General features: G+C 37.1%; 1 protein-coding gene across 1 annotated transcript; it reads right to left on the reverse strand.

Moving 5' to 3' along the window:
- Positions 1 to 203: 203 nt before the first annotated feature.
- TRIM77 (tripartite motif containing 77) lies at positions 204 to 11,191 on the reverse strand. The gene is made up of 6 exons (XM_021926417.2): positions 9,006 to 11,191; positions 8,214 to 8,309; positions 5,281 to 5,511; positions 4,529 to 4,551; positions 3,724 to 3,821; positions 204 to 2,335 (listed from the first exon to the last, which is right to left on the reverse strand). The coding sequence occupies exons 1-6, from the start codon at positions 9,444 to 9,446 to the stop codon at positions 1,842 to 1,844; spliced, it is 1,383 nt and encodes a 460-aa protein (XP_021782109.2). The 5' UTR covers positions 9,447 to 11,191; the 3' UTR covers positions 204 to 1,841.
- Between the last annotated feature and the right edge of the window lie 2,725 nt (positions 11,192 to 13,916).

The following is a 13,916-nucleotide window of genomic DNA, read 5'->3' on the forward strand; positions in this document are numbered from 1 at the left end:
AATTTTAAAAATTAGCTGGACATAGTGATGTGTGCCTGTAGTCCCAGCTACTTGGAAGGCTGAGGTGGTAGGATACCTTGAACCCAGGAGTTTGAGGTGAGCTATGATGTTGCCACTGCACTCCAGCCTGGTTGACAGAGGGAGATCCTCTCTCAAAAAAAAAAAAAAAAAAAAAAAAGATGCTCAACATCATTAATCACTAGTAATATATATGCAAATTAACCCACAATGAGCTATTACTACACACAAAAAAATAAAAAGGCCTATATAATAAAGGTTGAAAATACTAAGCATCAGTGAGAATGTAGAGGAATTAGAACTCTTAGGAAGATGCTGGTGGAAATGGAAAATGGTATAGTCACTTTTAAAAGAAGTATTTTGACAAGTTCTTAAATGATTAAAAAATCCATTAAATAATTCAGTACTTTCACTCCAAGTAGCTACCCACAATAAATGAAAGATATGTGGGCTGATTTGCATAGAAATATAAATGATAGTTGCTAAAACTGGGAGCAATTCAGATGCACATCATCTGGTGTTTGGATAAATAAAATGTGGTGTATTCAAGGTATGAAAAGCCACTCAGCTGAAAAAGAACAGAAGATGGCCAAATAGATGCAACCAGAAAGCTCCATTCCCACTGAGAGAGACCAAAATATTGAGTAAACCGTATAGCTTACAGACACTATAAAGCAACTATACAATCAACTCTACAAAACAACCAGATGACAAGATCAAACTCTCACATATCAAAACAAATCCTAAATGTAAATGATCTAAACTCCACAATTAAAAGGCACAGAGTGGCAAGCTGAATAAAAAGACAAGACCCAAGTGTATTTGTCTTGAGAGATCCGTCTCACATAAAATAACACCCACAGGCTCAAAGTAAAGGATGGAGAAAGATCTACCATGCAAATAAAAACAACAACAACAACAACAACAACAACAAAATGCGGGAGCATCTGTTCTTACATAAGATAAAAAAGACTTTAAACCAAAAACAATTAAGAAGATCATTACAAAATGATAAAGGTTCAGTTGAACAAGAAGGCTTAAGCACCATAGTACCACATCTATGTATCCTTTATGTAATGATATTTCTCAACCTGTTCTGTCTTGCTAATTGTGGCTATATTGTAGTATATTTTTGTTGGTTCTATAGCTTTTGATTTTAATAACTTTTTACACATTTATTCATTTAATTATTTACCTATTTCTTGAATATCTCTCATATCATCAGACTGTTTCTTATTTCCTGTAATGAATGAGAAGAACTATCATTGACTTTCCCTTCTTGTAATTTACAAACTTGAAAAAAAGACCCAAATTCTATTAGGAGTTTTACAAAGGAAATGTATGAGCTGTTCTTGATATCTGAGACCTCATCTAGTTCAGAAAGCTGGGAACTGGTGAAGGGAAAGGGTTTATCCAGATGAAGGAAGGGAACAGAGAATTTTAGGCTGACACTGAGTTTTAAATAAGGGCTATCTGGAAGGCAACTTGTCTGTGCTTTAATTTGACTCAGTTAGCTGGGTTTTCATGCTCATGTATTCTTTCACCTCCAGTAAGCTTTGATAACAAGTTAAAAGAGCATGCATCCTATACAATATAATAAAAGACATTACATCTATTCAAATAAAATAGAAATGACAAATGTATATACTGTACATTATTAACACTTTAAAAAATGATACAATAAATATATATCCCTGAGGTAAAATTAAGTAAAAGGTAATGACATATGCCTGATTTTCCCCATTAAGAAAGTAACCAGAATAGGAGCTTCCTCTGCTATTAGAATTACCAAGGCCTTGGTCAGGTTTGTGACCTGTCCTTGATTATTTAGATCCATGGCAAATGAAAGGTCTCAAAGGAAAATAGAAGATGCGAGAGAGGAAACTACAAATGAGGGAACTTTGGGCAACATTAACAAAGCTCACTATCCCACATTCATAATCTAGGAATACCCCTAGCCAGCCTTGGGGCCTTGGAATATAGTGAGGTAACAGTGGGGAAGTAGATAAGAGGCTGAAATGGTCATCCACTTTAAGACACAGGAGTAGAAAGATACCCTCAGAGTCAAGTCGCATGTCATTCCTCTTTGTCCAGGCTTCTCTGCAAAGTCCTATAACCCAATTACAAGAGTCTTTCACATCCACCTCCCAGTAATGTTTGCCAGAGGTGAGGATCTGAGCTCCCCATGAAGAAGTATACTGTGTACTTGTTGGAGTGCAGGACATGTCTGTATCATCAAGGCTGCATTGCAAATGCCTCAGGTCTTCGAAGAGAAGCTTGTGATTACTGCATATCTTATGATCCATGGTGATATACACTGTAGCAAAATAAAACAGTGAATGCAAAAAAACAGTTTAAAAGTTTGGAGGTACAGGTGCAGAGGCAGTCCGGCAAATACTTAACAACCAATCCCTGAAAACAAACAAACAAAAGCAACTGGTTTGTTTTGTTTATTAGGAATATTTCCATCTCACTAAGGCCAGTTTCAAGCTACCAACAATTTAAAAATCAATCAAAAAATTCAAAACATTTAACAATTAGCTCTCATGAGTCAGTACTAACTGGCTCTGGCACACCGCTCTATCACAAGTGGCATATAGAGTATATCAGATGAATTATCGAGACAGTTCAGCAACAGCTTCTTGTCCATTTGCGGGGCAAATGAATCTTTAATCAAGCAACTAAGATGAAAGAAAATTTAGAGAAAACATAAAGACGTAAGATGTCAAGCTCTGATTTAATTTTTACTAGACCACTAAAAATTTGCCAGCTTATTCATAAGATGCCAAGAAAACATCAAAATGGCCCTTTATTTAAGCCTCCTTATTAACCAATTTTCACAAAATAAAATAAACATACTAAAAATAATAAACATATTAATTATACTTAAGATATGATATTATTATCGTTAGTTCTAAACCATGACCACTTTGCCTAAGATGGGAGGGCTTCACATTTGATCTTAGCCAAAAGGCCAAGAAGTAATGAGGGCTTCATAACTTAAGCAAGCAAAAGTGAAATAAACTAAAATTCTATATGTGCCTTTTTAAAAAGGTAGTTTCTCTCCCAGAATTTCTGGTTTGGACATCATTAAATCAGAATTCTCTTCATCTCATCCCATGGCTGCCTCTCTTCTATCTGCCAGACTCCCCCTCCATTTCCATTTGTTTGTGTAGCCCTCTACACAGTGAAGGGATTTTCCTTCAGACTGCTTTGTGGTTGTACCTATTGTTTACAAACTTGTTTTTATGCTTTTGATAATCCTGTGGTTTTTCAAATGTATTCCTTAAAACTTCAATCTTTAGGTAAATATTTGAATAACAACATTAAGATGTTTCTAAGAATCGGATCATGTAAATATAACCAGAGTTGAAATGCTTTGAAAGAATATGCAGTTTTATATGCTACACTGAAAAATTAATGCTTATTTATAGCATTCCTCCAGGCCTTTTATTTTTTTTACTCACTTAAAATAATCATGTTATGCACTGTATTTCTTATTTGTTTATTTATTCCAGACTTCAGTTAGCTTTTCCTGAAAGTTTATTAACAGTTTTAAAATTGGTTAAAAATGTTTCCATATTTGCCTGCTTGTTCACTGAAAATAATAATAGAGACAGAGAAGTTAATATAGACTGAAGTGAATATAGGTCACCCATATAAAAATACTTCTGTTGGAAACGTTAGTGCAGTTCACACTCTTACCTCTGAAGAAGTTAAGCCTTTCTGACATCCCAGTGATGGTCCATGCACTAAGCTGTGGGTTCACAGGCTGAGGCATGGCCAGCCTCAGAAACTCATTCCTGCAAAGAAAAATACCTACTTTTTACTACCAGTCCCAAAGGAATCATTAGCAATCCATAATAAGATGCTTGATCAGAATCCTCACAATTAGGTTGAAGAGTGTGACTTGAACTCAAGAACTAAGACATATTGCAATTGTAACTGTATTTTATGATGTGCTCTGCTGCTTTTAATATCTCTATGCCAGTAGAATATGTCATCTCAGTCATAATTATATCAGTTCTCACCTTTGCAGCTTCCCGAGGTGAGCCATGCAGAAATCCTCATTTAATTTCTGAAATCTGATAGGTGTCAAATTTTTGGAACATGCCACCTGCTACATATGGAGCCTCAACTGTATACTACATTCCTTCTTGGTGATGTTCCCTTTCTCCTATTTTCACCATTTTTCCATCTGCTACCTCTCTGAGATTATTTACCTTTCCCATTGACAGCCTGGAATAACCTTCAAATAATTAGGATGTAGAAAATTAGAGGCTGGAAAAATAGTTGTCTTATTGAAACTTCTACATTAGGTCTGGCTATTAAAACTGCTCCCATCCTTCACTTTCATCCGAAGTAGTCAATATATAAAGCCTGGATGACCTTTGAAAAGAAAGGAATAAATACAGACAGAAATTCCTCACTAAAAGTATGGGTTGATCCAAGCAGAAACAGCCTGATTATTGTCACAATTACCAGGACTTGGATAAAGGGGTAAACTTACCTTTTCATTATGTCTCCCAAATCCTATAAAGAGAGAGAAGATGGCTTAGTTTGCAGCACAATAGGGTTCTCTACTCCAGTGCAATCTGAGGATATGAACTGAATTGGAAAACTTAATGTCTTCCACTTTCCTTCTTTGGATAAAGGCATTTTTCATTTTCTTTTTTCTTATAAATATGAAACTCAGTCTGATATCTACATTTTATAGTCTATAAAATTATACTCTTGATGAAACATAATCAGATGGACTGAGGCTGAACAAAGGGGAAGGGGAAGGGAAGACATGCTGCTATACAAACATCTGCAACAAGATTAATAGAGGTTTCCACAAAGTTCTTATAAGGATGTGTGGGGCCCAAATCTAGGACTTCAAAACTAAAAGAGTAAATAAATGTCATAAATCTCACACTTTCACTTATTGACACATCCTTATACAAAATTGAATCATGTATTCACGAGCTGCTCTGTTGCAACTACTAAGAATCAGTGGGTGTAGTAAGATAATTTTAGAAGAGAATTTTCTTGAATTTGTTACTAGAACCTTTCCAAATAGTTTTCCTTCTCCTCTATGGGACAAGAAAGAGTGAGATTGGGTCTACAGAGGAGAGAAACCTGCCACCATAAGGTCAGGAGAGGCAGAATCTGAATATTTAGAACCAGAAAAGTAATATAGATCAAAAAGCATATAGACTCTAGCAGATACGATTCCCAAGCAGGGTGGTGTTCAGCACCCTGACCTCCTTCAGTTTTTACCTGAGGCAGGTTCACATCTGCTTTACAGCTCATTTCCTTCAGTTTCTCAAACATTCCTCTCAGGAGTACACTCATCTTAGCCATTCTAGTTTGACTTATCTTGAGTTGCTCAAAAACTATCCTGCCTTCTCTTGCCAGGCCCTCTAAGTGCTTTTGCTCTTCTTCACGGAGGTATTGACACACCTTAGGATATTCAGCGCTGATCATCATGCTCCGCAAATGTATAAAAACCTGTAGTGACATTGGGTTGATTAAATCATGGGTCTAAGTGGTTTTATTCTTTCCTTATCAGCTATTCTGCTTTGTTTCATGTTTTGTGCTATTCTACTAAATCTAATTTAATGCCTTTCCTCTTCAAATACAGCATAAATCTTCCTTTCTTCCTCCTTCCCTTCCTCCCTTCCATTTCCCTGCATTGCTCCACCTACTTTCCCTCAAACCCTCATATTTTCATTTTAAAAATAAAGATAAATTAAGATCACATTGATATTATCTTATATAATGTTCTAACCTCTTCATCACTGTATCTAAATTGTGTTCTATTTTTCTCAATACTCCTACTCATAACAATTTACTTCGTTAGGAAAATAGAGAACATAAGACATTGCTGCATCTTTCTAAATTACTTCCATTTCCAAAACACTCGGTGTTTTTACCAGTGGTTGACTATGCTTGCCTATTACCTAAGACTGCTCACCTCTAGCCACCCCTTCTCTAGACTACTCTGTTACAGTGTTCATTCTTTCCCTCTGCTTGCCTCTGTCTTCCTGTCTCTGTCCCGGTTGTTTGCCTATTCTCTCTTTCTGGCTCCATTTCTCTGTCTCATTCTTTCTCTGGCCTGTCTTTGATTTTCTCTGTCTCTGTCTTTCTGTCACTGTGTCTTTATTCCCCCCCTCTCTCTTTCACTCAATTATACTATTATTATTATTATTGAGACAAGGTCTCAGTCTGTCACCCAGGCTGGAGTATGGTGGTGCAGTCATGGCTCACTGCAGCCTTGAATTCCTGGGCTCAGGAGATCCTCCCACTTCAGCCTCTTGAGTAGCTGCGACTTCAGACACATGCCGCCATGCCAGGCTACTCAATTACTTTTTGTTTTTTAATTTTCATTTTATTTATTTATTTGTTTGTTTGTTTATTTATTTATTTATTTATTTGCAGACAGAGTCTTGCTCTGTCACCCAGGCTGGAGTGCAGTGGCATGATCTCAACTCACTGCATCCTCTGCCTCCTGGATTCAAGTGATTCTCCTGCCTCAGCCTCCCGAGTAGCTGGGACTACAGGTGCGCACCACCACGCCCAGCTAAGTTTTGTATTTTTAGTAGAGACAGGGTTTCACCATGTTGGCCAGGATGGTCTCAATCTCTTGACCTCGTGATCTGCCCACCTCGGCCTCCCAAAGTCCTGGGATTACAGGCATGAGCCACCGCGCCTGACCTCAATTAATTTTTCACAATTCCACACCACCTTTAAATGTGTTTAAACATGCAAATTTTGCAAATTACTTTGGAAAAAAAATTAAAATATTCTTGTCCCAATTACCTCATCTAGCTTCTCTTGCTAAAACATTTCTATCCCTATCAAAGCTAAATTTATTGATCAATGTGATCAAACTTGCTGTGCTCGTGTGTGTGATTAATGACCCCTTTACCTCTATTCCCTACTCTTTCCTGAACCAAACATTACAACTTACCAAGAACTTCTTTTTTCTAAATTCAAGTATGATGCTTTAGTCCTAGAATTCTTCACCTTCATTCTGCATTTGACACTATTTTCTACTTATTCTTTTTAACCAAACCTTGTTTTTCCTGCCACAGAAAAATACATTCTTACAAAGCCACTGATTTGTTTCTTCTGTACCTTCTTATCCCTGAAAATGGGTTCTTCTTGGCCAACATAGATTCTACAAACCTGGATGCTTTGTACCCGTTCTCTGTTTTATTTTTCCCTGAAGCACTTCATGAACATTATTTATTATAAAGTTTACATTTTAATTTGTAGATTGAATTCCCCCACTAGATTATAGTCTCCTAGGGTTAGTAATCTATTTCTTCTTTTGTCCACATCTGTATCATTTTGTTGGGCTAGAGCAGTGAGCAACACATGATAGGCCCTCATGAGAATGCAGGACTCCTCAGAAAATCCATATGAAATGATCAACATGATTTTGTTGTTCCCCTTTGGCATTCTCACAGTATCATGTATCAATTATTATTATTCTCTACTGGTCCCTGCTTATATGACCCCTTCGGAAGTGCTTGAGATCTTTGATAATAAAAATGTTTAATTTACTTATTCAGTTTTAGGTACTTAATTAATATTTGTGAATGGATTATATAATCCTCAATTCTTAGCTAAGCATTCACATTCTAGACCTGGCCATAATTACATTTATAGCCATATCTCTCATCACTGCCTGACTCTTTTTCATGAACTAATCAAGAGGAGTTACTCAAATGTCCAAATAATTTTACCACTTTTCTAACTTTCAGCTTTCTTATTCCTAAAATCCTTCCAACATTATCATCGGTAAATTTCTGAATTTTACTGAAACATTAGCATCAGATTGATTTTCACCTAGAAGCTTTTTTTTTTTTTTTTTTTTTTTTTTTTTAGCATTTCATGTCTGCTAAACTGCTGTAGAACCACATTTTTACCTTCATGCTAGTGATCTTACATGCCGTTTTTAGCACATTTCTTATCGCTGCTGATGTATTATTGGTAGATACTGCTTTATTCAGAAAAATCAGGATATTTTTAGTTATATATTGGATTCAACATGAAATCTCACTCTAAAGGTTAAGTTGTATGGTAGAGAAAGACATGTAGGTCCTTTTTTTGATCATCCTATTCAGGGGATATATGGTTAACTCACCCACAAGTCACATTTTCTATTCCAAACTGGTTCTGAGAGAAATGAGCTTACTGCTTACTTTCCACGTTCTGATTATGTTGGTCTCTCTGTTTAGATTTCTTTGATTTTTCTGCTTTTTTTTCCAGATGGACTTCATTTGAATCAGGAGTTTCTTCTGAAAAACAAAACTATAAATCTGAGCACTAGAAAAGAAAATATAGCATATCTCAGATACTTTCAAAAGAGGTATAGACATGGGACAAATAAAGAGTGCAGAATGCAGACATGCAGGGGCTTTTCTTGAGGGCACTGATTGTCAAGTCTGAGAGGCCAATGAAATCAAAGGTAGAATTCCCAAATTTGGAAAACAATACCCATTATCTTAGAAGTCTGGCACTGAAACTGATACAACCTCGTCAATTTTCAGAAGTAATTATTATTTTATATTTAATTTTAAAATGCTAGCCCTCAACTTCTCTACAGTACTGTTGGAGCATACTGACCAATATTTATTAGAATTTTCTATAATAGATTCATTGCAATCATGACTGTGTTAGCCAATGACTATCATCGAAACTAGTGATTAATATAGAGCTCCTTACACTGAAATACCAGAACCCTAATGCTCATCAACTTTATCATCATTCTCCCTCAGCTCAAGAAAATTTAAATTTCAGGCGAGCAGGGATGTTTGGTTTCTTCACTGCTTTATCTTAGTGTCTAGAACAGTGTCTAATTTATGCTCATCAGCAATTCTGTTTATTGCATAAAATTATTATTATTAATAATAATGATAAGCGTATCTTTCCTTATTACCTGTAGGATTCAGGGTTCTTCACATTTCAAAGTGCAATCAGTAGCATTTACTTACCCTATAGTATTCATCAGCCTCCTTTATCATATAGTGTTTGTGAGTGGCATGCCTTGGGGATTGAGAGCAGAGAAAACACAGCAGGCTCCTGTCAATTTCACAGATGAGGTTCTTGATTTCCTGGTGTCTCCCACAGATCAGCATGGCAGAGCTTGATAACTGGCGGGAGACTGATTCTCTTGTAGGAATAGCTTGTTTCTCAGCAAAAATAATGCGTTTGAAGTACATTTGCTGTGATATTTCCCTGCACACAGGGCAGCAATTAGGAGTCAGTGCATCTTCCCACAAGAGGCAGAGACAGGGATTACAAAATCTGTGCCCACAGCAAATGGTGACAGGGTCTGTCAAATAGTCTGTGCAGATCGAGCAGGTGAGCTCACTGGTAGAACACTGCGTGATAGCAGAAGCCATGTTTCTGAGGAAATAAAAGGAAAGTGTCATTCTTTCCCCCAAGGCATACGAAATGAGCTTAAGACCTTTTCTTACTAATTTGTGTATGCAGTGTAGCAGGACAGGCCATGTTTTCTGAATGACTAAAATAGGATGGAGAGGCACAAACAGTGCAACAGATTGATCACATGCCCTCTTTCTTGACAACCTTGGCCTATAGCACTATTTTCCAGTTCCCTAATAGAAATCCAATATTTCTCCTGTCTGTTATCTCTTCTACAAAAACATAAAAATCACAGATCCTGGGCTCATCTGTAGCCACAGGCAGTGGGTCATTATTTTGTCCAACGCTATCAAGATTCCCCCCTTTTTATCCTCTCTCTCTGGTTGGTCATCATAAGACATGTACTCCAATTCTGGCCAAGAGAACAAGAAAGTAGACTTCGTAGGAGAATTCTGTAAAAGGTATTCTTGCTACAGAAGAGACACATGGAAGAAACAATTGCTTTTACTGTCTCTGGACATTACTTGGATGCAATATTTGCTTGTGTAACCATTTTGTGGACTCATAGTAAACTAATCTAAGACAAAAGTCAATACTCTAAGGAAAACAGAAAGGCGGAAAGAACCTGCATCTTTAATAATACAATAGAACACTAATTACATAATTCTGGAGAGACCAGCTAATGCAATAGAAGGAATGGTGGATAATCATCCTTTTACAGATGCCATAAAAATAACAGAATCAGGCAAGAATCATTAGTGGATAATAAAATAACTAAATCACAGATTTTGTGAAAGAGCCTATTTACATTATCATCAAAGTTCTACCCCACATGCCAGCTCTATCCACAGTGTTACTGAGGCATAATAGATAAGTGAAAGTGTATAATTTAATGTATACAAACAGAGGTAGATGACTAAGGACACAAAACACATCTGTAGTATTTTTGCCAAAAACATTTTACCAGCATGTAACTGTGGGAGGAAATTAGATAAATGCATTTGAAAAACACTATGCAGAAAATATGGCTGGCCTATTAAAATAATTTTAATTTCTAAGGAGAAAATGTTTGGAAACAGCTATATAGCAAAGATAACTAAAAGAAATATAAAAATTAACTATGATGCAATTATAATATCATCGATTTGTACCTGGTTTGAAAAAAGTAACAGCCAATTAGGACATTATGAGGATATCCAGGGATATCATAAAACCTAATAGGGTCTTATGGTTGCAGCTCAGAAATGGAGAAGGATGAAAATACTATTGCCGCCTCCCTGCAAGAAAAAAAGTGCAAGGGAAACTAAAGATTAATGAGGTTTAGTTAGTTTGTTTGTTTTGTAAACCATTAGAGAACAGAGGTAACAAGACGACTTAATCAGTTCTGGATAGAGACAGGTACAGCACTGAGAAAAACAGGACCCATGCATATGTTTATCTGGGGCAGATTCTACCAAAAGGCCATGAAAACAGAAGATAAACCAAATGGTTTAAATTTACTGCTAAAACCCAAAGCTGGGCTAGAGTGAGTGTGCAAAGACCCTTAGGGTCACAGACATAGAAGAATCCTCACCCAAGGGGCAGGCCTTTCCAACAGAAATGCCAAGAGGCTCTCACAGGGAAAACCAGGAAGAATCAAGAGAAATTTTCCCTTCTTGTGGTACTGACTGGGAGAGAAAAATGGCAGCAAACACATGAAATCAACCTAAATATCCATCAATGATAGACTGGATCAAGAAAACATGGTACGTATACACCGTGGAATACTATGCAGCCATGAAAAGGAACGAGACAATGTCCTTCACAGGGACATGGGTGAAGTTGAAAGTCATTATCCTCAGCAAACTGCGGGATACAGAAAACCAAACACCACATGTTCTCACTTGTAAGTGGAAGCTGAGTGATGAAAGCACATGAACACATGGTGGGGGACCACACACACTGAGGTCTGTCAAGGGTAGGGGGTGGAAGGAGGAAGAGCATCAGGAAGAATAGCTAATAAATGCTGGGCTTAATGACTAGGTGATGGTAATCTGTGCAGCAAACCACCATGGCACATGTATACCTATGTAACAAACCTGCACATCCTGCATATGTACTCCTGAACTTAAACGTTGAATAAGAAAAACTACATTTTAAAACATCTTTTAATTCCTAGAAGCTTTGCTCACCATGCATTTTCCCCAAGCACTATATTAAAAGTGAAAGTGATTTCATACCAGATCTCTTTCTTTCAGTCTCTGCCTCTCTCAATACACATAAAAGCCCCCCTTGCAGTGAATTTGATGATATTTTGTTTAATTTTCTTAATGTTTCTCCCACTGAAACACAACATTTAAAATAATTTATACCAATTATGTTAATGAATATTAACATAATAGTGACAAAGACTAGTTATGTATCATGGATTAAAATAATTTAATGTAATTTTTTATGCTATTTTTCATTTTGAAAGTTTTTTACAAGTAGCAAAAGTATATGTGCACAGTTGAACTGGGAGAATAAAAGTAAACAGGTATCGGTACAATATCTAGAGGCCCTTGAATTAGCAATAACAAAACTTTTTAACATAAAAAGTCCAGAACGTGTTAAGGCACTCAGGAGGGGTGGTTCCAGGTGCAGAGAATGGTTCTCATTCCAGTTCTATTCCTTTAAAAGCTTTCTGGATAACCACTGCCACCATCAAGGTGACCACAAATGAGGCTTTTCAACATTAATATCCTTGTTGAATTCAGCTTCAATTTATTCTGAAACATAGGGAAGAGATGCGACTGGACCTTTGGTTAAAGGCTTTATTAAAGCCTCCTTGAAAACTACGGAGAAAGAAAAGCAAATAGTAACCAGAAGCCAGGTAGCCTAGTTCATGCAGCTCACTTTTCTCACCTTCCAGTTGTTGCTTCTCCTCAAGGAACCTCCGTTGTCTTATCCTGCCTGCCCCACCACTCAGAACTGATGCTTTGTAGCTGCCCGCACTGTCCAGATCCAGGAAGAGGAGGAGATGGAAGAGGGCTAAAGTCTTCATTACCAGCTGTGCTTTGTTTCCTCTCTGAGAAGGGATCCTTCTTAGATTAACAGCCAGGCTGATGAGTTAGCCTAGTTGGTGCATCAGTATCACCTGAAAAGCTTCTGAGGCCACAGATTGCTGGGGCTTACACATGGGTGTTCTTCATTTAGTAGGTCTGGGCTGGGGCCAGAGAGTTCGAGTATTAGGCAACTTGTGAGAGGTTGCTGCTGGTCCCTGAACCATACTTCGAGAATCTCTGATTTAGCCCAATATTTATAAAAGATGATATGTTTAGGTCGTACAAGGATGGACAATTTTTAAAAATCTATTTGGAAAGCACAAAAATAGAAGTCCAGGATGTAAACTTGCCACTGTAGCTTCTTGTGGTTTGTGGTGGGTGAAAAGAATGGTAGGAAATGCATCCGCTTTTGCCCATACAACCACAGCACTGTGGGAAGGCTACAGCGCAGGACTCTTGCTTCTCAGGGTCTAGGAGCTCAAGGAACAAGATATAGACCCAATGTCCAGGGTCCCAGGCAGCCCTAGTTTTCTACAGTTCCCTTCCTTACCCCAACCTTACAACTAGTACATGATCAGGAAATGTGCCCTTACTACAGGGGTTCACAATGTGTGACTGTGAATACTTTTAGGGTGCATGAAGAATTGCCCTTTGAAATTTTATTATCACGTGAGTATACAGGAGATTTTCCCAGGGGCTACATGACATGTAATATCACAAAAGATTGAATGGAGAAGCAGATGTGAGAATCCAGATGACTTCTATTAAGCCAGACATTAAAGGGATTTGTAAACATGTAATCAAAGCCACTCTTCTCTTTTATTTGATGTTTATGGTTTTGGAAAGTATACTTTTTTTTTACAGAAATATTATGTTACCAATTATGGTTTTATAATTGTTACTTTAAATTATTAATAAATAGATATTTATTGTTTACAGCTTTAATTTCTAATATGGCATATCTTGACATTAAAAAACTCACATCAACAAAACCTTGTGGAGACTCTCAATTATTTTATCAGCTTAACTGAGGTATAATTTCTGTACCATAAAATTTAGTTAATGTATACAGTTTAATGACGTTAATAAATTGCTATTAAATTCATTTTATGCACGATCACCATATCCACTTTTAGAACACTTTTGATCTTCCAAAAACATCTCTTCTCCCCTTTTATAGTCAATCTCTACTCACATCCCTGTCTTCAAGGCACCACTGCTCTGCTTCTTGTCTGTAAGATTTTTGTTTTTGTTGTTGTTATTTTTGTCATTGCTTTCTAAAGAAGAGTCTCGCTATGTTGCCCATGCTGGTGTGCAGTGGCACTATCACAGCTCACTGTAGCCTCAACCTCCTGGGTTCAAGCAATCTTCCCTCCTCATCTTTCTGCATAGCTTGTACTTCAAGCAAACACTACCACACCCAGCTAGTTTTTAATTTTTTGTAGAGACAGGGACTCACTCTGTATCCCAAGCTGGTCTCACACTCTTGGGCTT

This window comes from Papio anubis, chromosome 12, assembly GCF_008728515.1.
Source record: "Papio anubis isolate 15944 chromosome 12, Panubis1.0, whole genome shotgun sequence".
NCBI classification, from domain to species: Eukaryota; Metazoa; Chordata; class Mammalia; order Primates; family Cercopithecidae; genus Papio; species Papio anubis.

What these genes read in the sequence shown, in the direction of transcription:
- TRIM77 (XM_021926417.2), bottom strand. Translation starts at nt 9,446, where the DNA reads ATGACACTTTCCTTTTATTTCCTCAGAAACATGGCTTCTGCTATCACG. An exon ending in CAGATGTGAACCTGCCTCAG is followed by an intron (nt 4,552 to 5,280) that starts GTAAAAACTGAA and finishes CTCTCTTTATAG; the next exon opens with GATTTGGGAGACATAATGAA. An exon ending in TTGGGAGACATAATGAAAAG is followed by an intron (nt 3,822 to 4,528) that starts GTAAGTTTACCC and finishes TTTTCTTTGCAG; the next exon opens with GAATGAGTTTCTGAGGCTGG.